At 40.7% G+C, this 26,167-nt stretch overlaps 3 protein-coding genes and 1 non-coding gene across 8 annotated transcripts in view; 2 read left to right on the forward strand and 2 right to left on the reverse strand.

Moving 5' to 3' along the window:
- Positions 1–94: 94 nt before the first annotated feature.
- On the reverse strand, positions 95–4,869 carry zgc:153018 (Transmembrane protein 179-like). The gene is made up of 4 exons (XM_020635806.2): positions 4,389–4,869; positions 3,132–3,269; positions 2,612–2,690; positions 95–1,833 (listed from the first exon to the last, which is right to left on the reverse strand). Exons 1-4 carry the CDS (start codon positions 4,700–4,702, stop codon positions 1,636–1,638), a joined length of 729 nt encoding a protein of 242 aa, XP_020491462.2. The 5' UTR covers positions 4,703–4,869; the 3' UTR covers positions 95–1,635.
- Positions 4,870–7,649: 2,780 nt separating this feature from the next.
- trnaf-gaa (transfer RNA phenylalanine (anticodon GAA)) lies at positions 7,650–7,722 on the reverse strand. The gene has a single exon. It is a non-coding gene; the product is annotated as a tRNA-Phe (tRNA).
- A 216-nt stretch (positions 7,723–7,938) lies between these two features.
- On the forward strand, positions 7,939–10,602 carry hs6st2 (heparan sulfate 6-O-sulfotransferase 2). The gene is made up of 2 exons (XM_020635725.3): positions 7,939–8,881; positions 9,169–10,602. Exons 1-2 carry the CDS (start codon positions 8,301–8,303, stop codon positions 9,995–9,997), a joined length of 1,410 nt encoding a protein of 469 aa, XP_020491381.1. The 5' UTR covers positions 7,939–8,300; the 3' UTR covers positions 9,998–10,602.
- A 1,387-nt stretch (positions 10,603–11,989) lies between these two features.
- Positions 11,990–26,167, forward strand: part of mbnl3 (muscleblind-like splicing regulator 3) — a 28,552-nt gene continuing 14,374 nt past the window's right edge. The window contains exons 1-2 of one of the 5 annotated variants that reach the window (XM_065958907.1): positions 11,990–12,270; positions 19,594–20,620. In XM_065958907.1, coding sequence (XP_065814979.1) covers positions 20,447–20,620 — 174 coding nt within the window. In that variant the 5' untranslated portion in view covers positions 11,990–12,270; positions 19,594–20,446. The remainder of the gene's footprint in view (positions 12,271–19,593; positions 20,621–26,167) is intronic. The other 4 variants (XM_065958904.1, XM_065958903.1, XM_020635766.3 and 1 more) reach the window with 4 other exon arrangements.

A 26,167-nucleotide genomic window follows, 5' to 3' on the forward strand; every position in this document is an offset into this window, starting at 1 on the left:
CCCCCCCCCCAAAAAAAAAAAACAATAAACACATGAATGTTAAATAATGTCAAACAGAGTTAGGTTCAAAAAGTAAAAACATGACAATGAACAGTCAGATTTCATATTTTACATTTATTTTTCAGTAGAATTTCTGTCTTATCTCTCTTTACTTCAGATATTTTGCTCCACTGTTTGTGTCTCATTACAACCAGCATAAAAGATAAAAGAAAAAAGTGTAACCACAAAAGCAACTTCTTTCCTTTTCACTGACACTTTTGGGCTCTGCAGAAATATCTCTCCATATGCAAATGTTCACAGATTTGTGAAAGTTTACCTCCTTTACTTTTATCATCAAGTATCAATGGAGAGAATTTGTCCTGCTTCATTACTGCCCTGTCATGGTTGTCTCCACACAAACAGAATCATAACAACAGTCGTCACAAGAAGTGAGAGGGTCAACAGGGATTCTTTCTGCTACATAACAGAGTATAAAGTCATGCTCACACAGTGAGCCTGTTTTATATGGTAGTTCAGTCTCACTTCCACCACATGCTTCACATTTAAAGCTTCAGTGCTACATCTGAATATTACACTCAGAACGGTCAACAGAAATGTATTCTCCACAATGAGGTCAGGTGAATAATATCACTCTCCTACAGAAATGTAAACAACCATGCATATATTAAAAAACACAGTTGATAATTCACCTTCTGGTTGGTTTTGAATGACACTTTGAATATTAGGTCACTGAATACATGTGCTTCAGTTATTCTGACGTGTTCTCTTTTTCATTTCCTTGTTTAGTCCCTTTTTGTCCCTGCTATTTTTAAGTTATGTCCTTCAAATACTTAGTAACTATAATGTTGTAATAGTTAAGAGATACAATTACAATAAAGTATATAAAAATCTAGGCTATGACTAATGATGTTTCAACTGAATGGAAGAAAATTATCAGGAAAACCAGTTTTTCCATATTGGGGGCACGCAGAAGAAAAGAAAAATCATAAGGAGCCTATTTGTGTGCAGTTCAACTAAAGAAACCAGATACATCATTTTACAATCACTGATGGCGGATTTCCCAAATTAATTTTACCATCCAGTCACTTGTACTAAATCCACATTATTACTGCTTACTTTTTCTGGATCAAAATCTGAGTAACAAGTTCAGTAAATAAATCAGTTTTACATAAAGCAGATAAAGGGTCTGAGAGGAATTTAAAAAATACTTTTTTTTTTGTTTAGATGTCGGACTGAAATGTAATGTAAATATAATACATACATGAAGAGGTACACACTGTTGTTTTTGTTTGAGGTGATGGACAGCAGTGTTATGTAAGGTAAGAAACATAGGCCCTGCTGAAACATCATTACGCTGACAGATAATGGACTTCAGTATTCAAAGTTCTGATTAAAATATATACATGCTGATATTTCTAGAAAACGGGGAAAAAATGTTTTTCATTAAATTTGGCACGCTGCATCTTTGGGATTCACTGACATTTCTTGTTACTTCTAGAGTGTATCTGTCAGGCGTTATTATGTAAGATGATAAATTATATCTTAACAAAAACATATCCATAATGTACATGCAGTAGTGAGAGCTTTAGAGTGCAGCTTTAAGAATATGGTCTTCTTTCACTTTCATATCACATATCAGACCAGGAGGATGGATGATGATGCAGACTGTGGAGGTGAGGGGGAACGGCTGTCAGAGGGACTGTGTCCCAGCAGCATCTCCTTCTCTCGGGGACGACATGGTCTGCTTATGTGCTGGCTGTGAGAGTGGTAGAGCCTCAGGAAAGCCAGGATGGACTGAGTCAGCCACAGCGCGGTCACACACCACAGAGACACCTGAGGATAAGGGGTGGGAATTTATTAAGCTTACAGAAACATCAATCAACTCAAGAGCTATGTTCACTTCAATTTTAAATAATAACTGCTGCTGTGTGTGTAAACTCTGTTTAGATATATAAACACAAATGTAATATTCTACCACCATCTGTTGGTTTCAAAAAAATCAAGCTGCTAGTCACTGAAACAGGGCACCGGTGGTCAAGCAGTTAGTTCACACGCACAGAGGCTGTGATCCTAAAAGTGAAAGGCCTGGGTTTGAGTTTGACCTGTGTCTCTTCTCCCACATGTGATTCCCTACTGTTCCTCCCTAATTTCCGACTATCTGCTGTCCTCTCTGAATGAAGGCATTAAGGCCAACTGTAAATTTAAAACAACAACAAAAAAAACACTTAAAGTTCAACTGACTCTGCATGTCCCATCCCTCGAGGTAAGAGTAATGATTTCATAACCAGTGAATTTGACTGATCAATAACTTTCAGTAAAAACTTCAAAGTCCAACACTTCGCACGAAAAATAATTCATAAGTCTGTTGCACACTTAAAATAACGTTACTGTATTTAATTACTTTGGCTTGAGGTGAATTCTCCTGAGAATATCCTGCCACGTTCTCATATCAGCTAACTCAGACTTGCTGCTGAGAAAATAATCGGAGGCTGGCAGGAGAAAATCCAGGTGAAGTCCCGAGTGAAAAATGTGGCTGTTTGCATTCACACATTCAGCTGTTCCTGGAAATATCAAGAGTTTTCTGCAAGTGTGAAAGCCCTAATTGTTTTACCTGTGCCAGATTGAGCTCCATGTAGAAAGAGGAGGTGTCCACATCCAGGTAAAGTGGAAAAGACTGGGACTCTGCACAGCTGAACACAAACAAACATGTAATGAGAAACCACACTTACAGAATGGCACATCTGCTTTATAAATGCATCATCAACACTTGATCACATGTTGTAAAGATGTAGCACTGCAGTTGGGATACATACAGATGAATATCATGACATTATAGAAATTAGGGCTGGTTAAAAATATCGATTCATCAAAATGCATTGCAATTATTTTTTTCCCCAATTCAGGGAAATCCTGAGATCAATTATTCAACAAGTAACAGAAGGTACTGTGATTAGTTATCTGGTTATTTCTGTTATCTAAGCGTATTATTAAATCTATAATGAAACATTTGGATCGATATCTAATAGATATTGAATCGTGACCCAAAGAATTGAAATCAAATTGAATTGTGAGGCTGTGTACAATACCCAGCTCTAACAGAAATGTGACAACAACAGTCAGACAACGAGTACCTGAAAGGCCGCGTGTTGTCATCGGTCACTGTGTCACACCAGGAAACCAGGCCCAGGGACAAGATAACACTGGCCCCTCCAGATAGGAACAGCACACACACGCTCAGCAGAACCGTCAGGAAGGATGAGAACAGGGTGCTGGGCAGAAACACACATGAAACACATCAGACATCACATACGGCTCAAGAAATACATTGGCCGTGAGAGTAATCACAGCTAGGAGAGCTGAAAGTCTGTTAATCTATCATTTGATCATTGTAAAATGTATCATGTTAAATTACTTAAGAATATTTTTGGCATTTTTTTCACACCAAAATGCAACAATTCTCTGCTTCCTGCCTCTCAACTGTGAGGATTTGCTGTTTCCTTGACAAAGTGAACTGAATATTTCAGAGATTAGGGCTGTTGGTGAGTTAAAACAAGGCAATTGAAAACATTTCCTTAAAGAAAAATATGAATCAATTGGGCTCCAATAATGACTAACTCTGTGATGAAGAAAAGCCAGTTATTGTTCAGTCAGAGAATCTGTTTGTAGGTGTCAATACGCATTTACATTACTTCTAGTATGGGCTTATTCAAGGTTTGTTTCTGCATGAATATGGATGTTAATTCATTAGGAGCATGGGCATTTACTCAACAACACATGCTGTGTGTTACAGTGTATAAATATATTTACAGCCTCTAAAAATATACTCAAAAATCTGCTTTTTGCACTACTACTACTACTGCAGAAGCACAGCACATCAAAAAAAGTGACAGCTTTTACTTCAGTTAAAAAGGACAGAAATGTTACTCAACCAGATATGCTTAAAGTGCCAAAAGAAGTTAAATGGCAAATTTCAGATTCTGTATATGACATCATAACTATTCAGCAGGTATACAAGGGACTTCTTAAATTACATTATGTGTCCTATCTTATAATGATCATACAGTAGTAGCTTTTACTTGCCACTGTAACTTTGCTAAATGTTATAACTAGAAAAAGACAATGAATGAATTTAAATCTTCAGAGTAACAAACGTTTCAATATATTATGCAATTAAGTAATTAAATATTTGTCATTAACACCGTACAGGAGTAGAAGTAAATTGTCATACAAAGTAAATAAACAAGTAAAGTAGGCTGCCTCTAAATTGTAATACTTAAATACCTTCATTGCATGTCACCACAGTACATGATATCAAGTCTCTCTACTTGTGCTGCCCTTGTAGAGTTAACCAGAGAATTGGGTCAGTGGTGATGTGCCAGTGGACTCACTCGTCATGTCGTCCGTGCAGATAGAAGAGACATCTCCAGCCCTGCGCTGCACCGTACAGCACCGTGAAAATACCGACAAATGTGGAGAACTGGCAGGCTGCCGGCGGTCCCCACTGCCGTACCACCAAGTGGGCGACGTCTCCCGTCATCTCTGCCTGGGTCTCTGTCCTCCAGTAGCCGGTGGAAAATAGTGCACAGCGGCCTTTGAAAGCGGAGCCGTTCAGAGCCATGGGCACGACCACCAGCAAGCCCGCAACGACGGACAGGGCGTGAACCGTGCAGTGGGCCAGCAACAGCCGCCGGTTCAGCTCCATGTTAGAAGTCGAACAAAGTCCCAAAAGTGAAAGTATTCATGCAATTAAATGAATAAGTAAGAACAACACTGGACTACGTCAACGCATCCCCGTTATTTACCGTACAACGCTTCACCGTGCTCGTAGGTATTTAAAGATGCCTGGGCGGGGACCCGGCCGTCAACAGAGAGGGGAGGGGCAAGTACTGAGGTCTCACTCCACCACTATTTACAAGAACCACACACAACAACAAAAAATTGTTTATCTTCTTTGAATGAATCACACTGGATCATAATGACAGCAAAAAGCAATGAAGATACAAACTCAGTGACAGACCAGCAAACGTGGTCATGGCCATGGTCTGACTTTTTCAAATATGATACTTACTAATTATAGGGGCCAAAAACGCTATTACGCTATTACAACTATGTTTTTTTTTTTAATATTATTTAATTTTAAGACAAAAATAACCCAGAACTTCACATTTTTCAAAACAAGTCCAGTTTTTTTTATATAATAATTTGCTGAAAGCTCTCATGCTGAGAGGAACGCTCCCCCTTTTTGTTAAACTGGGTGTTCGAGTAATTTTTTGATCAAAGTGTTACATCTTTTTTTTGTATAAACGATCATTGGTTGGCTGCCAGAAAAATCATCCAGCAGTGACGTAGTCGTGGCGACATGACGTTGTTTTAGACAACTTGCCTCCTTTTATCAGCTCATGCAGTAGAGTTGAATTTGAATTTATTTATTTATTTAATTGGGACAATGCAATTTAACATAATTTCAATACAAAGCATGAAACTGATGTGCTGCATAAAGAGTATATAGCTATTGCTAATTTCCAACTCGTGTGCCCAGTTGGGCCTTTGTATAAACAAACAGATTAAAATGTACAACATTCAGTTACATAAAACCCCATAACACAACATGAGGATACATTAAAATACATGTACAACAATACAAATGTTATAAACCAGTTTAAAATAAAGTTTTAATTAAAAGTGGGTACAGCTCTGGCTTGCTTTGAGCCAGCATTTCACCTGTTTTGTAAAAGATTTTATTTCAGGTGGTAATGTGTTCCAGAGTTTGCAGCCTTTGATGGAGAAGGCTGATTGACCAAACGTAGATCTACGATGTTGTACGCTACAGTCTCCATTCACAGTGCTTCTCGTTACACTGTTTCCGTCCTGTCTTTGGACGCATCTGGAGAGAGGTTCAGGGGCCAGATTGTTGATACATTCAAAAACAAGTTTGAGGAAACATAAGTGCATAAAGCTCTCAAGACTGAGTAGATTGTGTTTTTTCAGTATGTGACAGTGATGCCAGCGGACAGGTTTTTTGTCCATTATTTTCAGGGCCTGGTTGTATAGTGATGAGAGGTTTGTGATTGTGAAGCTTGTGACCAAACTGTCATACAGTATGAGAAATGAGAGAAAATCATTGAATGCATGAACACCTGTGCTGCTTGAGAGGATTGATTAATTGATTAATCACGCCGCAGACAGAAATGATTGTCTGCAAGGTATCTTTGATGAATAGTCTGATCAGTGACGTGAATCAGCAGACATTTCGGGCATTGCAGCACTGTGCAGTTTAGTCTAAGTTTATCCAAATATGGATTTTTTTTTACAGCATAAAAACAAATTTGCATTTATTTTCAGTGCATTTGATAAAAAGTTAACCTCTTAAAGGTGCACTATGGAGTTCTGTTGGTGAAATTTGGAAGTTGGAGAAGTGAAACAATTGTGTGCTATATTTTCTGAACTGACTGCACAAACTTCTCTCAAAGAAAAATGTGGTCCCTGGAACACTGTTTAGAGCTTAAAAGCTACCAGGAGAGTTACGGTATCACTGCTGCGGCCCCCCTCCATAACTTCAAACTATCATTTTATCTTCAAACAGTGTTAGAGGGACCACATTTTCCTCTAAAAAACAGATTTATTGAATTATGGACATATACCACAGAATTTGTACACTTCTCCAACTTTCAAATTTCTCTACCAAAACTACACAGTGCACCTTAAACATCAAGTTATAGACCTACTATTTGTCTTTCTTGTTCTCCTTTCTTGTTATAATCCTTAGTATGTTACATATTACAAGTTAGCTATTACAAGACAAATTATTTGCCTGACCTTTGTCATGCTGGTTTCAAATAGCAAACACAGATATTCTGAAATTCTAGAGAACCCCATGCATCCAATTACTTGTCTGGTTAAAGGGATAGGACAGAGAAACATTACTATTTACAGAAGCACAACAGACAACAACAAAGCTGGATGGAACTAAGGTTCACGTTGCGTTTGGAATATATAGCCTATTTTAAATGTTCCCATAGGGTCCAAGGTGGATGCCTGTGGGACAGACACAACTGTCCAGTCCCTTTCCCCCTTTCATCCTATAAAGAAAACTGGTCTTTACTGCTATTTTAGTATAAAAATGAAATCTTAAAAAGCCTATGTGTGAAGACATCTTCTGTTTTAATAGTGTGTTGTAATCCACCAAATGAGCAGAGCACACACTGTGAACTCTAACACAAAATGAATTAATAAACATGTTACATTATCTGTACACTACATGAATAAAGGCAACGTGATGAATGTGCTTCCATAATGAAATTATAACTACAATAGCATTTATTCTTTGGGGTTCATTCAAAAAAAATTACACTTCTGATTTACAATTCACAGACAAACAATGAAAACAGGCAGCCTAAATGGTATAGAACATGATTTTGGTCCGTTTGGTTCACGCTTCACGTTATAAACATCATATAGTTCTTATGGGCAAGCTGGCAATACTGGAACCAGGCAAACAAGAGCAGCTGTTTAAAGGCATTTTCTATTATAATTCCTTAAGTTAAAATAATATTATATATTTTTAAATGTATACACAAATCATAAAATCTAACCCGTTTGTGTAGCCCTACTGAAGACTAACCAGATCAAGCCATGCCGAAATGTCAAAATGCCGAAACCCGGGATCGAACCAGGGACCTTTAGATCTTCAGTCTAACGCTCTCCCAACTGAGCTATTTCGGCGATGAAACAGAGAGAACACGCACTCCGATTATAAACAACTGATTACGATTACATGATGAATGTTATGAAGAAAAGGCCAGAGTATAAAGACGCTTCAAACTATCATGCATGTTAACATCGTTGTTTCTGCGCCTCTGCAGTGACATGACGTCCTCACACACACACATACACAAACACACGTTGTGACGTAATCGCCACGCCCACATCAATCGCAGTGGCTGTTGGGAAGAAAGGTCAAGAATCGATGGCTGCGGAATGCACGGATTTACTGCCGTGAGAAAAACTATCGCTTTACAGCTCAAACTCCGACTCCCCGAGAAACTGCTTAACGATTTTAGACAACACCCGAGTGCTATGCTAGCGACAATACATCGACATTTTTTATCATATCTTTCGTTGATTTCTCTGAGACTCAGTCGACAGTCTGGCTAGCTCCCGTTAGCTGGCTAGCATTGTTTTTGTTTTCGATTCATTTTGGTGGTCGTAGAAAAAAGAAAAAAAGTAGTCCCCGAAAGTACCCCAGCCGAGGCTAGGGGTCTGGACTGCACGAGATATGTTTTTCTGTCCGTCCCGGGAAGATGGATGAAAGGTCCAGCGGCAGCAGCCACCACAGGCTCTTAATAGTCCTGCTCATGGTGTTGCTCTTCGGCGTCATTACCATCCAGTATGTGTGCCCGAGCGGGTCTGAGTGCCAGATGCTGCACCAGCTGATGTCCTGGTTCAAGGACGGGAGCGGTGCAACTGGTTCCCGAGGCCGGGGCGATCACACGCAAGCAGGGCTCCAAAAGGATCCGTACATCGCAGAAGACGGCGCCCTGGTCCGCTTCGTTCCTCGCTTCAACTTCACCAAAGCGGACTTGAACCGCGATGTGGACTTCAACATCAAGGGAGACGACGTAATAGTTTTTCTGCACATACAGAAAACCGGTGGCACCACGTTTGGTCGACACCTGGTGCGTAATATCCAGCTGGAGAGGCCCTGCGAGTGTCACGCAGGTCAGAAGAAGTGCACCTGTTACCGCCCAGGTAAAAAGGAAACCTGGCTTTTCTCGCGTTTCTCCACCGGCTGGAGCTGCGGGCTCCATGCGGACTGGACTGAGCTGACCAGCTGCGTCCCGTCACGCATGGACTCTAGAGAGGTTCCCGAAAACATCCCCAGGTTGGTGAAAGACCAGTATCAAAGTATGAAATAAACTCTTGAGTGTAGAAATGTTGTTTCAGGTTCACAGTGTTGCGCAAGAGATTCTTCTGTAGTACATTAAGGTCGACAGACATATTCAATGGAAATCTTACACGAACTTGTAATCTTTTAAGCTTTTTTCAGTTGTGTGTTTTTTTCCTTGAGTACTACTATTATAATTTCATTCAGCTTTACTTGTCCTTTTTTTCAAATAGACGAATTAATTGTGTCTAAATACAAACCTTATGTCCTCCTTGTCTCTCCAGAAGGAACTATTATTATATCACCATCTTACGAGATCCAGTATCACGGTACCTGAGTGAGTGGCGCCATGTGCAACGCGGTGCTACATGGAAGGCTTCCTTACATGTGTGTGATGGACGTTCCCCAACCCTGTCTGAGCTGCCGAGCTGCTACTCAGGCGACGACTGGTCAGGGTGCTCCCTGCAGGAGTTCATGGACTGCCCTTACAACCTGGCCAACAATCGGCAGACCCGCATGCTGGCTGATCTGAGCCTAGTTGGTTGCTACAATGTCTCTGCCATGAATGAGGAAGAGCGGTGGGCGTTACTCCTTGAGAGCGCCAAACGCAACCTGCTTGGCATGGCCTTCTTTGGCCTGACTGAGTACCAGCGTAAGACCCAGTATTTGTTTGAGCGCACCTTCCACCTTGAGTTCATCACACCTTTTACACAGGTCAATGGCACGCGTGCATCCAGTGTGGACGTGCCTGCTGAGACAGAGCACAGGATCCTCAAACTGAACCGGTGGGATGTGGAGCTGTATGAGTATGCCCGTGACCTTTTCCTGCAGCGTTTCCAGGTGGCCAGGCAACAGGAGCGCAGGCAGGCCAGGGAGAGGCGGCAGCAGGAGAGGAGGCGTCTCCGTGGAAGGCTCACGACAAAGCAAGGGAGGCAGATGAAGCCCACTGAACCACCCCGTCATCCCGACGGACACTCTGTAGAATCTGAAGACAGGCAGAGGGGAAAGGCTCGGGGTGATGGTGAGGAATCTGACGTTCTTTTCCCAGCCTGGTGGGATCTGGATGAGAACAGCACCCTGGAGGATTACATGGACAATGTAGAACAGTGGTAATGACAGGATCAAGCAATCGGGTGTCTTAAAGCTTAGTGTGCCAAGTTCTGCCTTGTTTTTTTTTAATCAATCCAAGTAATTTTTTGTAGATGCCTTTTACTTAGTTTTTTTTATTCTTACCATGGATTAATAATGACACATTTATTTATTGATACTGATTGTATTTCTTTGTCATAACAGATATTCAAAACGGATACATTTCCCTGACAGAAAGAAAGGCTTGTCTATGTAGTGCAGTCCTTTACCTTTAAGTGATCGCCTAAGGCTTCCAAACTATTATCCTGGCGTAGTAATACCTCTGGACTCTTGTGATATAGCTTGGAATGAGGCAGAGTTCATTTTTTTTATTGTTAAAAAAACAATGTTGTTCTTGTTTCTATAGTAGTATGCTACTGTTTGTGATTTACAATCTATGTTTGCCAAATTGTTGTCTTGTCTGACACATGTTCATTTTAAAATGTAAATGTGAATTTAAGTGTCTTAATTCACAGAAAAGGAGAATGGAATCTTCATAGTTACCTCAATGTGTTGCATTAACTGCTAATGTTGTAAAAGTACTGAATGTGTTTAAAGTCTTGATTTTATATAAAACACTTTTACATTCACCTCATGATTATCTTTGTTCCTTCCACACTGACATGTCCCCTGTTTTCCTTTTGCACTGATCTTTTTGCGCAGAAGATTTCAGGTGTTGTGTCGCACTTGCAGATACCATGAAAACCAGCAGGGAGCGCTGAAGTCATTGCAATAAAGGCAAAGTGGATTTGTAGAGGTTGTGGTTGACATCACAACATATTCTTTAGATTGGTTGGATTTACTACAGGGATCATCTTTGACAGGTGTTTCGAAATTCGAAGAATTGTTCAGCACTCCAGTAAAATGAAAACGCTCACCCAGACTTGACTGGGATGATTGTTTTGTTAAAAAGTGGGATTGTTTATTTTATCAGCAAAGTTGCATCGACAGGGACGGCCGAGTGATGAGCTCAGAGCTTGTGTCGTTTAACTCTTATACACAGATATACAGTAAAACATATTTTAATAATTTTGTTTGGACTATAAAGCAGACTACTATCATGATCCTACCGTTGTAATGAAAAACAGTGATTAAGGAGAAAACACTAACTCACATTGTATATTCGAGCCATTTTTACCAGAAACACTTACGCTAAATAACGCACCTCCTTTTCTGCCCTCATACTCTATTGACATATTTCTGCTGCTAATAAACTGCCTTTTTATATTTATATTTAGGCAATAGAAAACATGTGACAGAAAGAGGAAACAGAACAAAATAAAATTGTTTAAAAAAGGAATTCAGAGACTTTTTTAACATTTTTTTCTGTCCAGGCACACATTCAAAGTGACCCACTTTTGTGTCCCGACCCACCAGTTGAGAACCACTGTTCCCAGCTGTTTTCAGTGAAGTTGATTTCTTACTTTCTGTTTTTTCTTAGGCCAACGTTAGTCTATATTTTATTTGTTATCGCTAGTTAGGCCTATTTCGCCTCTTTTTTTGGAGGTAGGTAGTTGCATATAGGCTTTTGTATGTCAACAGTGTTAGTCTTTGGTTACATTATTTAAGTAACAGCCCTGTGTTCGGCTCTAACTGGATTTTTGGGCCAGCATTTTCCTAACCATGTTGACACTAGATATTATGTACACTACCTTTACCCTCGGTAAAAAAATAAATCTGGACATAATGCGTCACACGTACCAAGAACAGACATTCATCCGCCGTGTGTGTGTGTGTGTGTGTGTGTGTGTGTGTGTGTGTGTGTGTGTGTGTGTGTGTGTGTGTGTGTGTGTGTGTGTGTGTGTGTGTTTAGAAACAAACCCAAGTGTACAGGCTGTGCGTACCTGCAACGTCGTCGTGACTTTGATTTCCCCTGATTCTAACGATGTTACCTGATAACCGAAGGCAAAACCACACACTACTCTCTCTCCCCCTCTCTCTCTCTCTCTCTCCCAACTCCTCCCTCACCACTTTGCCCTCCCTCAATTTTTTCAAATGTGTTATTCAGTCGGTGTTGCAGCCGAACACATTTGGTTGCAGATGCCAGTCCAACCCCGCTTCTTTCCCTTAGCCGCGGCGCGAACACGTTTATATTTTATCTGATAATTCATACCTGACAAAAACAAGCTTTTCCGAATTATTTCACTTCCTATCATAATTAAAGGCTGTGTGTCCGACTCGAAATGCGTCTTGGCAAATAACCATTTTTAACTGGCGTAGGAGACACTGGAGTCTGGATACGATTGGACTGTAAACAGGTGAGGCTGAGCACGTTTTACGCAGTTGAGTTTGCAGCAATATTAATTTTGACTTGTTATAGAATCCATGATTAAAAAATATGTTTCCCTCTCCTGTTGCGTTGAGGCTCAAAGCTGCTGTTGTTTTTTTTTTTAATACGGGTATAGTTGGTATGTTACACTTGGGAACAACAGTAATAACATTTAGGCTTTATATCAATTTTATAGGCCTATGTATTGTTAAGATCTGTCGTTGCTGAAGGCTATGTTCCATATTTCTACAATAATACTATTGGCTGCAGTCAGGTTCAAGTCTGGAATCTGCACACAAGGGTTTGGTTGAATCTAATACGCAGGATATTATTGGCTGACAGCGTTTCAAGATTTTTTTTGTTGTGATGCCGAAAAGTGTAGAGCAAAAATCCAAAAACCAAAACATGCAGCCTAAATGTCATAACTGTCAGATTGTGTTTTGCCACGATAATAATGTCTTTGCCTCCATACATTACTGCTGGTAGAAGTACAGAGCACCTGCAGGTTGCTTCCTGGTTTCCTGCTTGGAGGATTTTGCAGCCACTCTCCATGCATGCATTCAGTGCAGGCAGGCTGAGTGTTGTCCTTGTTTACCCTCAGGGGTTAGACACTCAAGCCACCATGGCAGACTGTGTTGTCACTTGTTGCCTACATGTACTGTACGCACATCCAGTGGGTGTAATGCCATAATCTTGGCCTATTTAACAACCCAGCCAAGTTAGGACAAGTTCACACTCCCTCCAGGCTGTAGACTCTGCACCAGTCTAGCTAGTTCTTCTTTACTTATAATATAAACTGACACACACACACACACACACACACACACACACACACACATTCACACACACACACACACACACACACACACACACACACACACACACACACACACACACACACACACACACACAAGCATACTGCCACATTTCCCACACAACCTGTTTTCATTTTCCCTCCCACACACACACACACACACACACATTAAACTCTCTATATTGTATGGGGCAAATGAAGGTTTTCAGTAACAATTTAGCAGTGATAACAAATCAAAATTGTCATATTGACACACCATTATAGATTTCACTATAATATACAGTTTGTCCACATAGTTCACTTTTATAATCTCACCAGGATTACGGTGAAGTAAAATGAAAGCTGCAGGTTGTACACTTTATTCAGACTAGCCTCCATATTACAGCGATGAGCTAAACTTTATTATTTCATGTCTCTCCCACTTTGTGATAGGATAGGCCTGTTTTATGTTTGTTTGAATGGGAACTGTGGTGCTTTAATGAGATGAAAGGATTACTGATACTTAACCTAATTACTTTGCTCCGTCCCTGCGTGCTGCTGGCTTCACTCTCATTGTGATTTATGGATCCCCCACCTTTTTAATCAATATTCTGTTCATTGAGGTTATCCATTTTTTTTTTGTATACTTGTCCTTGTTACCGCTCTTGAAAGAGTTGTCTGTAGGTGAGTTTTGCTTAGTTAAAGATCAGGGTATTGTACACTGTATTTGAGGAAACCAACAAGCTTTGGGAAACTCAAGACAAAAAAAAAAAAAACTAAAAGTCACAGTTAACTCAGAAATTGTGACTCAGATCTTTTCCAGAATTTTTTTTCCCCAAAGGCAAATATAGTTAAAATCATTTGTTGTCAACACTAAGCTTTTTTTAAAATATTTTTATGATTCTTTTTATTACATTTGGAAAATCTCTGTTTTTGTTTAAATTAAAACTATTTCAGATTTGTCCGTTTTGGGATTTCTCTGTAGTTTCCTGTTTTTTTCCTATTTATAAACAACATGATCACCATGAAACACTCATCTTGTGCTCTTCTTACTCTAGAGTAACCAATAGACTCAACACAGATATAACAACTTCTATCAGTGCTGTTACAGTGTTGATAATGTTACTGATATTATTCTTTCTCTATTCTCAGGACACAAACATTTGCTGATGCCCCCAAAATATATACTGTATACTTGAATAATTTAATTTGTACCATAAAATATCGTTGACTTGGAAACTAATGAGCCCAACTCATGGTGACTTGTCAACTATAAATCTGTAGCGTGGGGCTGGCCTATATCCACCAAGCTAGCCAACACATGGCTAAAGAATGGTAGAGAAAGGGAAGCTGGATACTGTTGGTGATGTCAGAGATGCACCTGCTCTCTTCATTAAAGTTGTTTATGGATTGTTCTGGCAGTGCAGGTTTATAGGTTTTGGGGGACACAGGAAAATAAAGCCTGGTTATTTTGTACGGTTGGATAATCTCAAATTGCTTACTCTTCTGGTGGTTTCTCCAAAGTTGCATATACTCCAACTTTAATTTAGATCAATCCACAATAAGATCACTTATAGAGCAAGAGTAAATGTGTAATCAACTTTTCACATTGTTTCAGCTCTTTGAGTCTTACTTCCACTGCAGCAGATACCTCAACTTAAACTAGCCCCTTCACTTATGTTCATTCTTCAACTTCTGTCTGCACCCCAGTTTCATCTGTCTTGTCAAATTCTACACAAAGTTCTTTACGAAGTGTTTTTTTATTAGCTGTTTCAGACGTTTGAAGTGCAAATTTTCGGCAGTGAGCAAACAAACATTTTCTCAGAATTTGTAGTTAACCTGTGAGCCTGCTGTTAAAGCCTACAACATTAAACATTCCCATTCATTGAAAAATGTACATCATGCTCATAATCCATTAGATAATCTTAAATTGCAACAATGGAACACTTTTTACATTTTAAACCAACAAAAGTTGCAATCAACCATTGCCTAAAAATTAAAAAGACATAGTCATCAAATGAAACCCTGGATGTAGCAGGATAGTAGAAAACGAGCAAAGGGAAATATCTGACAGCAGGAAAAAAGAATAAAGGGGCCTTTATCTTAACAGTGTCAGCCTCCTTTTCCTAGACTGCACGACTGACACTCTATTAGTCGTATTGGTATACAGCTACCCTTCAGTGTGAGCAGAAAAGGTGTGCAGCTTCCTGTCGAGGTGGCACCAGATACTCACTGGGCATAATGCAGACGTCAGAGCTCTGATGAAGGTTATACAGCTGGGAGCCGTTTGGTGCACTATTTGATGAGGGACGCAGTGCGCAGGTCAGGAACAGACACCTAGATCTGTCCTCTTTACCACCCCCATCCTGTTCCACCTACACATTGACCCCCACCTGCTGACTGCTAAAGCCCCTCTCCTCTCTGCAGACACCTGGAGAACAGGCAGCAACACAATGACTGTTATAACTGGGGCACTCTATATTTATACACCATGCCGCATCCCAGCAAATGACTATTTGTACTGCACTCTAAAGGTTGGACAAATTCAGTAGGCCAAAAAATTCATCACAATATAACAATTAAGTTGAGAGTGAAAATGTCACGCATGTCTTTGTATAGAGGCTGAACGTGTCAATTTTACTGATTAGTTAACCTGCAATAATAACTCTTTAACTTTTTCATATTGCAGCTCCCAAAATTGGGCGATTTGCTGTTTTCTTTGACATACAGTAGCTTTTGTTTTGGAATTTGATTTGAATGTAGATGATGTCCTCAAGTGTTTATCATTTTTCCAAAGATATAATTCAAGAAATTGATCTGCAGACGAATTAATAACAGCACCCATAGTCTACGCTATGCAGTAAGTTTCATATCATAACTATTGTCGTAGAAAAGTCAAAGCTAATGTTCATACTTTATTATGTTTGCTTTGTTTCCAAGAGCTTTAACCCCTTCAGTGTTGTGAGGAACAACGCGAAGATCATTGTTGTGTGCACTATACCTCAAGCATCAAGCATGGTGCTTCTCTTGTGGACCGAGGTCAATCAGTGTTTGGCTGAAAGAGAACCAAACGTCTTGTTAGGAAGTACTATTTTATTCTCTGCTGTTTGGTCTGCTTCTGTATCTTCCGGCATTCTCATGTTTGAGCTCTGTATGAAATGTTGAACATTTTTCTGAGCCCATTGGCTATTGTCATACAATGTTAGAGCCTCTGGGAGCGACAGCCAACTTGGTGTTTCCAGTGTTGCCAGCAGCTAAAGATAAAGGACTTCTGCCTCAGACTTCCTTATCCTTACATTGCCACTGTTCAGTTCAGTCCAACAACAACAACTTCAGAAGCGAGAAGGAAGTTAGTGTTGAGAAAAAAAGAGATTAATAAAAGCTTCCTCATTTTTTAGATGGCTGCTGATGTTTTCCTGCATTGCGTTTAGGAGGATGGTGTTCTGCTCCTTTTGATTTCCATACAGAGTCTTGACTTGTAGCTATATTTGTAAAAATGACAACACTATTGGGACTATGGAGGAAAGGCAGAACACTTCCGATACCAAAATCAAGTCCTGGGCCCACCGATTCTGCATTTTTATGCAGGATCTGTCGATAATGATTAGATGTGTAGTTATACATTTATCATTGCAGGCTGTAGGATGATTATTTCAAAAGCATGGGAATTAGACCTATTTTTCTTCATGCAGTCAGAGCATGTGTCTGTTGTTTTTGTACATTTTTGGCAGACATTTTTATTGGGTTTAATAAAGATTATTGACACTTAAATATTTCTAGGGCATTTCCAACGTGTTTAACAAACAGTGACAAAGTTGGGGCAGACTAGATCATTAGAGAGGGATATGATAATTGTCATTAAATTATTGCCTGACTAATGTGCAGTTTAGTCTTACAGTGTTAATACAAAGTGGAGTCCAGCAACGCTTTTGATGCTGTGACTTTTATTCCATGCTGGCTGTGGTGCATTATGAAGGGCAACGTCTGTCTGTCCATTTCAGTCAAATAGTCACATCTGTTGGATGGATTGGCACACCTTCACAATGACACGTTCATGTAAGTCAGTTAATCCTAATAATTTATCAAGGTTCTGATATTTCCTCCAGAGTCAACATCAGGTTCAACATTTTCGAATAGTCTGTGACCAAATACCGCAAAACGAAAGTAATTCCCATCAGCATCAGCTGTACTTTGTGTTGACTCTGTGTCTGGCCTCACTGTCCTGGGAGTGTTTCTCTCTCTGATGTTTCTTTTTCTGTTAAAGGATTAACATTATAGCTGCTAATATTTAGAATGATAGCGTGCCTACGTTAATATTTTTGCATAAATGCTAAAAGCTGCACTGGTACATTCTCACACAGTTGTCATGCCTGCATACTGATACTTTGTTTTATGTGGTAGACAATCCTGGATTCAAGATTTTTACTCTCAGTTGAAGTGTTTACACAATTGTTTGAGTAACTAATCAGTATAATTATTCTTGATACTAAAATTGTCCTATTTTGTCTGAATGTCAGAGACTACTAGCTTGATAATGGCTCTGACACGTTGATCTGTCTTTTCAGGAACATGTTGTAACTAACACATGTCACATTTGACCAACTTCTGCATTTCAATATGGCATGATTTCTCTATTTGTAACTCCCCCATTGTCCTTCAATATCTGTGCATTACCTGATAGAGGCCAAAGGGAATACTATCCAGGAAAGTCTTGTTTAACTCCTTGAGAGCAGAGCCACAGCAGTACATATAAGCTAGTGAAAGGTCATTACTGTGTATATTCAAAGGTACAGAGTGCAGTGTGAACTAGAATGGCTTTGGACCAGAGCCAGTGTTGCTGCGTAGCTTTCCAGGAATGGATGTAATGGCAACTGTGCGCCATTTGGTGTGAGCAAGGAGTGTTGCTGAGGAGCATTTTGATGATGCTATGGGTGCATATTGAGCTGCACTGTAAGGGTGTGCGTAAGCAAAGGGCGCTTGATGTGGAACTGAATGCAGGACAGGCAAAGCTGCAGGAGGAGTGCTTGTCTCGTCCCCCTGAGAAAGTTTCCATCGATCTGTAGGTGGGCAGGGAGGAGGAGGCGGCACAGACAAGCAGAATGATTAGCAAGCAAAGCAATTGCTGTACCTGCTTATCTCTCATTCTTCCTCTTTTTGGGCTGGGATGTGTCTTTGTTCTCGTGTTTGAAGGTTGGTGTACCAATTCACCCCCCCCCCCCCCCCCAACCCCCACCTCCCCCTCTCCCTCTGTCTCCCTATCCACCGCAGTTTCCTCCTTCTGGGCTGTCTGTCTGCATGCTCACACTCACGTTCCCTCATACTCTTCCCCCCCGTCAGTTCCTCCGTCTGTGTCTGCTGCCATCAGACGCAGGGACAGATAATATCTGCTCCAACCCTCTGCTGCTCCTCCTATTTTTTACACCCCTCCTCTCCTTCATCTTGTCTATTGTTTTTTTTTTTTAGCCCTGTGCATTAATTCACATATCTTTTTGTTGCATACAGGACAGCCTTCTTTTCATATCATTTTTTACATGATCCCACAGCACCATCTGGACTTTGCCTTGTCCTGGGAATCTGACCTGTAGTTTTCCTCTCTTTATTGAGCCTCGTCATCGATTGTGATCTGTATTCAGTTAGTGTGCAGACACCTCACTCTACTGCCTAATAGAGAACCGCGCAGCAGACACAGCATGCATCCACCCTGCATTACACTGCAGCAGAGTCGAACTTAGTCCTCCACGCCTGTGTGAGGGCGAAGTGAGCCAAAAGTTGTTGTATAGTGTAATACTAGCATGTGGCTCAGCCATGACTGTGCTGTACCAGTGAAATAAGCCTGGGAGGAATAAGGATTGGCTCTATGGTGGGAGGAGCTGCTGTGGAAACAGCCCTGTCATTGGGCAATGAAGTGCTCTGCATGCCTGCAAGAGTCTGTCAGATTGGCTGGAACACTGCATTGAGCACAGCAGCTGCAGTTGTGAAGAACTGCCCCCTCTCTCTCTCTCTCTCTCTCTCTCTCTCTCTCTGCCCTGTCTCTCCTTTTCCTACTTCTTCATTAATAACTGTCTGGGAATCATTGGTGTCGTCCACATGTGCCTGTCGTACGATTTCAAGGACACTGCTGTTCCCTCTATATTGGAGCTTCATGTCAAGTTAGTCAATTACTTTCTGCTCCATCTCAGGGTATTTTAAGTGCCATCTCTGTCCTGCCTGCAATCCCCCTCCATCCCTCTCTCTCTCCCCTCCCTCTCTCTCTCTCTTGTATCACTTAATCAAGACATAGCTTGCCCTTTCCTGTTCATTGCTGCCTCCCTTCCTCCCGTATGCTCTGTTCTCTTATTTGCTTGTCCTCGCTTTCTTCTCTTTGGCTGTTCCCCTCCCAATCTCGTGCCTCTTGGTCCTCGTCACCCTTCATTTAAACAAGCTCTGAGGTTGTAGCTTGCCGTTTTTTCTCCTCAACAGGCTGGTGTTTTGTTAATGCTTTGGATTAATGTTTGCCTCTCGTTTTTTTTTTTTTTACAGTCTGCAGCAAAACAAGCAAGGACATGCAGGAGAGAGGTCATTGAGGATGATGACAACAGAAGAATTATCAACGGCGAAGTGGGGGATAGAAAGAGACTGATATAAGAGGAGGAAGTGGAACTCCAAAGTGCCTACTGTGCCGGGTTGTCCACTGCTGCTGGTTAGCTGCTGTCTGACTGCTGGACGAGATCAGGTCTGGCTCAGTGTGTGTTTGGCCTTGAGTGGAGGCTGTATTTTATCCTGACAGCCACAGAGTCATCCATCCCACGTTGCTGAGCTGCAGCCCCCACAAACGCTGAGCCAAGCCGCCACCTTGTCTCATCAGTGTGAGGACACCTACCCCTATAAGGTTCTGCTTTTTGTTGTTTTTTGAAATCTACTTTGTCAGACTTTTTAAAACAAAAAAAAGCCCCACAGTGACTGCCTCAGCCGTGGCCATGTTGACGTAAAGATAACAGTGACTTTCCGAAGCTGTCGGTTGATTTAGGTAAAGGCACAGACATTCTGTGACACAGCCAAGCATGCTGGAGTGATGTCCTCAGACTAGTTTAGGTTTTTTCCTTTTTTTTTTTTGAGACGGAGCTGGCCTCTGCTCACAGTCAGCCCCCTCTATCTCATCGCCCTGAAACTTCAGCTGCCACTTTTCCCAGGAAGAACTAATAAACATCCCCTAAAATAAACCACCCAAAAGGACTTGCTACCTTTTTGCACAGAGGAGAAATATTTTTGGTTCTGTTTCCTCTCCATTTTGCTGGGGATTTTTTATTGCATTACGATTAGTCACTTTTGCTCTCATTAGACAGTTTTCCGTCCATCTGTCTCCACCGCTGCTCGGTGTTGTTGAGAGATTCTGATGGCTATAAGCATGAGCATGGGACGGGACACCAAATGGCTGACCCTGGAAGTGTGTCGTGAGTATCAGAGAGGGACCTGCTCCAGGTCTGATGTGGAGTGCAAGTTTGCCCATCCTGCCCGGAGCTGCCATGTGGAGAACGGCCGTGTCATCGCCTGCTTTGACTCACTCAAGGTAACAATGCCACAGTCATTGCACTTCTCAGTCACTGCCATATTATATCTAGTTAATTTAGACACCTGCAAAGTCAGCTGTGTCAAGTCAGCTGATGTATTTGGCCCTTCATAGTATGAAACAAATATTACAGACACACGACAGAAACACAATTTGTTGTGTTTTATAGCAGAGGCGGTCTTTGTTTTCAGATAAGGTGCCCCCCCCCAAATAGAATGAAGTAAAAGTAAAAAAACTCCTTTCTTTTTGCCACTTATATAGCTGTAGTATGGAGGCAGAATCACACTTGAGGTTGAGATGTGCTGAATGTCGGCACTGCTGTGACTATTGCCTTGTGCCTACAACCGATTCGGAGTGGGGCAAACGTTGCCTGGATGTCGCTCCCTCTCATGTAATATCGCTTAATTTAATTGAAATTATTAATGTTTCATAAACCTTTTTAAATTATTTAAAATGTTTGTTGTCCAATGCCTAGCCATAATCTCTTATTGTGTACTTCAGGTGAAAAATTTATAAAATATAATTGAATGATGAAATATGATGATCATTTTATACACTTTAACAAAGAAAAACACCAACTTCAGGGCTATGCCACACATCAAATCACAACAACGTTTTCCTTTTTAGTTTTAATGAGAGTTTAAATGGTTTAGTGGGTTGTCTGAGATTTGTCAGGTCGAGGTAGTTCAATTCAGTTCAACAATGTGCCCAATAGAATCTTACAAACTACCCAAATTTATATTTCTTGAATTTATATGTCTAGTTGTATTAACTGGGGGACTGGGAAGTTGATAATTTGATTAGATTGTTACTGTGTTGTAGGTTTACCTTCAATAGAAAGCAGTCAGTTCTCCATGACTCATTTTGAAAGACTTGAGAACAGAAGCTGGTCACTTAAGGTTTAGCCCATCTTCAATTAGTCTAAAAGGGTGCATATAAACTAAGGGAGGGTGATTTGGTGTGAGGTCATTTTGTAGTTTCGTATGTCATGATAGAGAGCATATGTCGATGTGATTGATCTGGAAAAACCCTGAACCAAATTAGATCCCTGTAATGTTAAGTTTAGGTATAGTTTGTGTTCCACTCTGTAACTTACATACTCGAGGAAAATGTTCATCAGTGGCCTTGCAATAGTGTCTATGGTTACAAAACACACTGTTCACATGACTTTCCATGTCCTTAACAAAAGCTAACAAAATCCCTTTGATGATAGTGAGTATAAGATATTAAACCAAACAGGCTTCAGAGTAGAATCAGAATCAGCCAATGTATATTGACATCCCCATGTACAGACTCAAGAACAGACAAAGGCAGCAAGCTATTCAAGGTAACAAGAACATTGATTATTGGACTACTATTAACGAGCCTACAGATATAAATATGTTAAAATGAATCTGAAATAATACAATATGTTGATTTGTGAAAGGCTAGTTAATTTACAGGAAGTAAATCAAAAACTTGGTAAATGAGGTAAATTAACAACTGAAATCCAACATCAAAAATGTCTGCTCACTTAAGGTTAATCTACAGCTTCAAGCAAATCAGGATCAAGGATTTTCACTGGCTACGGTATAAATTGTCATATTACCTAACCCTCCGTTAAACCAGGCAAGAAGAGTTATCGAAGGTCATATGGATGCACTGCCAATAGCAGGTCTTGTTATCAAGATATTTATTGTGTGCATTTCGCCTGTAGACATCATTTCTCATAAAGCCGCTCTCCTGGCTGTCTGTCTGTCTTTAGTGATGTGGGCTTGCCGGTTGTGTCTCTTCACCATCACTGCAGCTGCTCTGCTGGTTCCTCTCTCCTCTACCACAGAACTTAAACACTACATCTACTGACACTCAGCAGAAAAGTGATGATGCTTCACTGTAGTTTGTCAGTGCTCTAAATATCAATGGCCAGTTGCTCCAAAATCTGGAAGTGACTGTTTCTCTTTCCCCCGGTGTGCACGCATGTGGATACATGTGAGAGGGTTTTCTCAAACAAGCATTCGTGCAGGCAAAAAGTGAAACCCAGACAAGGGGCTTTCTGTCTGAGTGCAGCTGCTGTCTCCTCGTTTATCGAGTTAGAATTTATTATTCAGCCATTTTTCTGTTATGTCCTCCAGAGCAGGAGGGAGACTGAGAGGCAGCAAGAGGGAGAGGAACAGAGAGGGGGGCCTAGCAACAGCACAGGAGTGTGTACCCATTGGATAGTTTGATCTTACTGAGTGGCACGGCTGTTTTTAGCACAGAGCAACAGCCTGGCTCTGTACTGGTTTCATTCATGGGAGAAAAGGCGAGTTTCTTTGTACTAAAAGCAGGGGAAGAGAATTAAAGGGCATGTTTGGCTGTTTGAAGGCCCCGGGTGCATGTCATTGGTTTGAGAAGGTACTGGTGACAGTTGAAAGTCAAAGCAGCTGTTTTGATCTTGGACTGCAGCAGGGTTTTAGTACCAGCACAGTACGTTAACAACCACCTCTTTATAGTGTCTGCCCTCATTGTTTTGCAGGATTATACTCAGCTGACAGCCATTGTTTGTGGTCGACTGACTTTAAAAAAAAAAAGAAGCACCTTGCTTTGTCCCCCAACAGAGCTTCTCTACAGCATCACTCCTTCCTACTGTTCTCCCCCCACCCTGCGCTCTTTTGTTAATTTTATGGATTTGTCTGCTAATGGCCTCTCTCCTCACTGTCCCTCCCCTATCTAGCATCTTTAAGCCGACTATGAGGCGATCGCTGTCATTCCCTGTTGCTCCATTAGCTCTGTCTGGTCAGTCTGAACTTGCTGTGGGGGAAGGAGGGGACAGACCACCGCCTAGTTCTCTTTACCTATTAACTGGAGTGCTGCTGTCATCTCAGATGATTAGTTTGGACGTCACATCTGCCCGTCATACAGTCCATTCAACCGCAGTGTCACTTCTGGATGACATCATAATGCTGCAACTACCACCTGATGTTTTAATTGATCATTCTGCTGAATACTTTGTTGATTAATCAACGTTAATATGATATGATAGAAATACCAAACAGAATTTTAGAGATGAAAAAACTCCTACATTTCTATTTGGAACAGCAATCTTAAAACAAAATATCTCAATTTAATACAACAAAAAACTATAGATATTTACCTTAAAGAAGCTCGGACACATTTTAAGTATCTTTCCACTATCGAGACTATACAGCTATGCTAGACACACTTAAAGGATATACCTCAGTGCCGCAGGATCAAGCATAAAAACACGATTTGAACAAAAATTCAAAACACAGCTGAGGTTGTTGAGTGACATTAGCTTTTTCAGATATTTGGAAGTTAAAGCTCCTTTGAGGAACTTACAATTTTGTGTCAGTTTCAGTGTCCCCTGTGGACAAAAACAGTCGTCTCATGCAGGTTTTGTTGTTGAGTACATGTATGAGTAGTGTTTTTTATTAACAGAAAATCTCATCCTGCCTGTTTTAACAGTCAATTCTATTACTTATTGAATCTCTTGCCTGTGGAAAAAAGGTTTTTTAAAAGGCTTTTTCTGGGGACCTGGATGGCATCATGTATGGATGCTGTAGTCCTCATCGCAGCTGCACATCAGCCCCAACTCTCCTCTCCAAAGACTTCTCTCTCAGCTGTCCTGTCTTATGAAGGCAAAAAAAAAATATCACAAAATATCTTTTAAAAAAACAGTTGTTTCTGCAGTGTGCTGTTAATCACTTAATCTGACACCTAGTATGTGGCAGCACTTTCAGGCATTACAAATAACTATATACAAACTATTAATCTTCTTTGTGGTTGTCTTGTTTGCTTGAGGGGTCAACAATCAAGACCTCAATATAAATTTCAGTCTGTTTCATAATCTGCAAACTAAAGTACTCGCCAAGTTTACATTTTGACCTGATAACTATTCAGCTGATAAATTTGTTACCTGAACATCATGTTGGTCTCACATTCATCTGTGTGATAAAGCTCTACTGTATATGATTTACAGTTCTGAACTGGGATTCTGTTTATTGTTTATTATTATCTCTCCCCTCTCTCTGGATGATCAGCAGCTCACCTCTTTACTAACAGGGACTCTTTCTGTGTTGCGTAGTGTGTTGCTATGGCTACCAAAAGGATATTCCTGACCCGACACTGCCGTCCACACCATTTTATCAGCTTTTTTCAAATGTTTTAGCATCTGTATCATTGTTAGTACTAAAAGAAAACCAAGTCCAGTTAAAATTGATTTCATATTGGGGTTTTTTTAAGCTCAGCGTACAAAGTGCATCATTAGGCTCATTAATAGGAACTTTTGTTACTGAGTTTAAGCAGGCTGGACTCATGGGACGCACTCCTCATTACAGACTCATCCCTAAACACACAGCTCGCTGACGCAAAGCTCGCTTGCATCTCCAGTGTGGGCGAGGGTGTTAGTGTGAGCCTGTGTACCGTCCTGACCAATTTTCAGGCTGCTGCATGTTCTCTAGTGTACACCTTGTCTGGTGTGTGAGGTTGTTTCAATCACTCATGGGTAATAGTTTAGGAGACATTGCAGTTTATTTCTGTCCTATGCACCTCTTCTGCTGCTTTTAAATCCTTATTGTGTGTGTGTGTGTGTGTGTGTGTGTGTGTCCTCCTCTCAGTGTGACATCATCCATCACCTTCAGAGTCTCTGCACTATGACGTCATTTTGTCTTTTTTTATTTTCCGTTGTTTTACTTTTCATTCAGCTTGTGATGACCAAATGAGGTAGCTTGTGAGGGTGTGGTCTGATGACAGAGCATGTGGAGGTAGCTTTGCGGGTAAACAGCTCCTCTGCAAGAGCAGACAGCTGCTATCGGCCCAGGGGTTTAATGGAGACTGCAGTTTCTCCTGTGAGTGCACGTTGACCTGCAGTGTTCCTGCAGCTGTGCTCCTGCAGCACCATCTTCACCTTCCCCACAGTCTCTGGCAGAGAGGAAGGACACTGCTGTAATGACATTCTGTGGCAAAATGAATTGCTTTTAGATAAATGGCTCACAATCTGATATAGAGTTTGTCAAAAAGCCAAAGATGACAAGAAAAAATGAACATACAGAATTACTTCTGATCAAAAGTGTTTCTGGCAGAGGCTGCTGATCCATGATAAGTCTCAGCTGACTAAAATACATAATTATAGCTACCTATGTTAGTAGTGGATCATTAAAAGGGATGGTTGGGATTCAAAGTTTCATTCAAATGAAACATATTGCATTTATCACAAAACTAATGAATGATTCAGACATTTGTAGGTTAATTTTGACCCATCAGAGCAACTACAACTACAACATTTCATACACTAATTTCTAACCAAAAACATTGTCGACCTGTGTGACCTCTATAAATATTTTTTCCTTAACCATTTCTTGCTGTTTCATTGGCATTAATGATAAAGGCAATCTTCTCTCTATAATAAATGACAGCTTTGTTCGCTTACAAACTGCAGTCATTGTTAAAGCTTTCATGTGTTGAGTGGAGCTTTGCATACTGGACAAATAAAAAAGCTTCATGTGCCCATAAAGATAACATCTGAATAACGGCTGCTCCAGCTACATGTCTCATGCTGCATTTGTTTAA

This window comes from Labrus bergylta, chromosome 9, assembly GCF_963930695.1.
Source record: "Labrus bergylta chromosome 9, fLabBer1.1, whole genome shotgun sequence".
Classification (NCBI taxonomy): domain Eukaryota; kingdom Metazoa; phylum Chordata; class Actinopteri; order Labriformes; family Labridae; genus Labrus; species Labrus bergylta.

Excerpts from the sequence above, each read along its gene's own strand:
- zgc:153018 (XM_020635806.2), bottom strand. The coding sequence starts at position 4,702 with ATGGAGCTGAACCGGCGGCTGTTGCTGGCCCACTGCACGGTTCACGCC. Across the intron at positions 3,270-4,388 it reads CTGCACGGACGACATGACGA|CACCCTGTTCTCATCCTTCC; the intron begins GTGAGTCCACTG and ends GTTTCTGCCCAG. Across the intron at positions 1,834-2,611 it reads TGGAGCTCAATCTGGCACAG|GTGTCTCTGTGGTGTGTGAC; the intron begins GTAAAACAATTA and ends CCTTATCCTCAG.
- hs6st2 (XM_020635725.3), top strand. The coding sequence starts at position 8,301 with ATGGATGAAAGGTCCAGCGGCAGCAGCCACCACAGGCTCTTAATAGTC. Across the intron at positions 8,882-9,168 it reads GTTCCCGAAAACATCCCCAG|AAGGAACTATTATTATATCA; the intron begins GTTGGTGAAAGA and ends TTGTCTCTCCAG.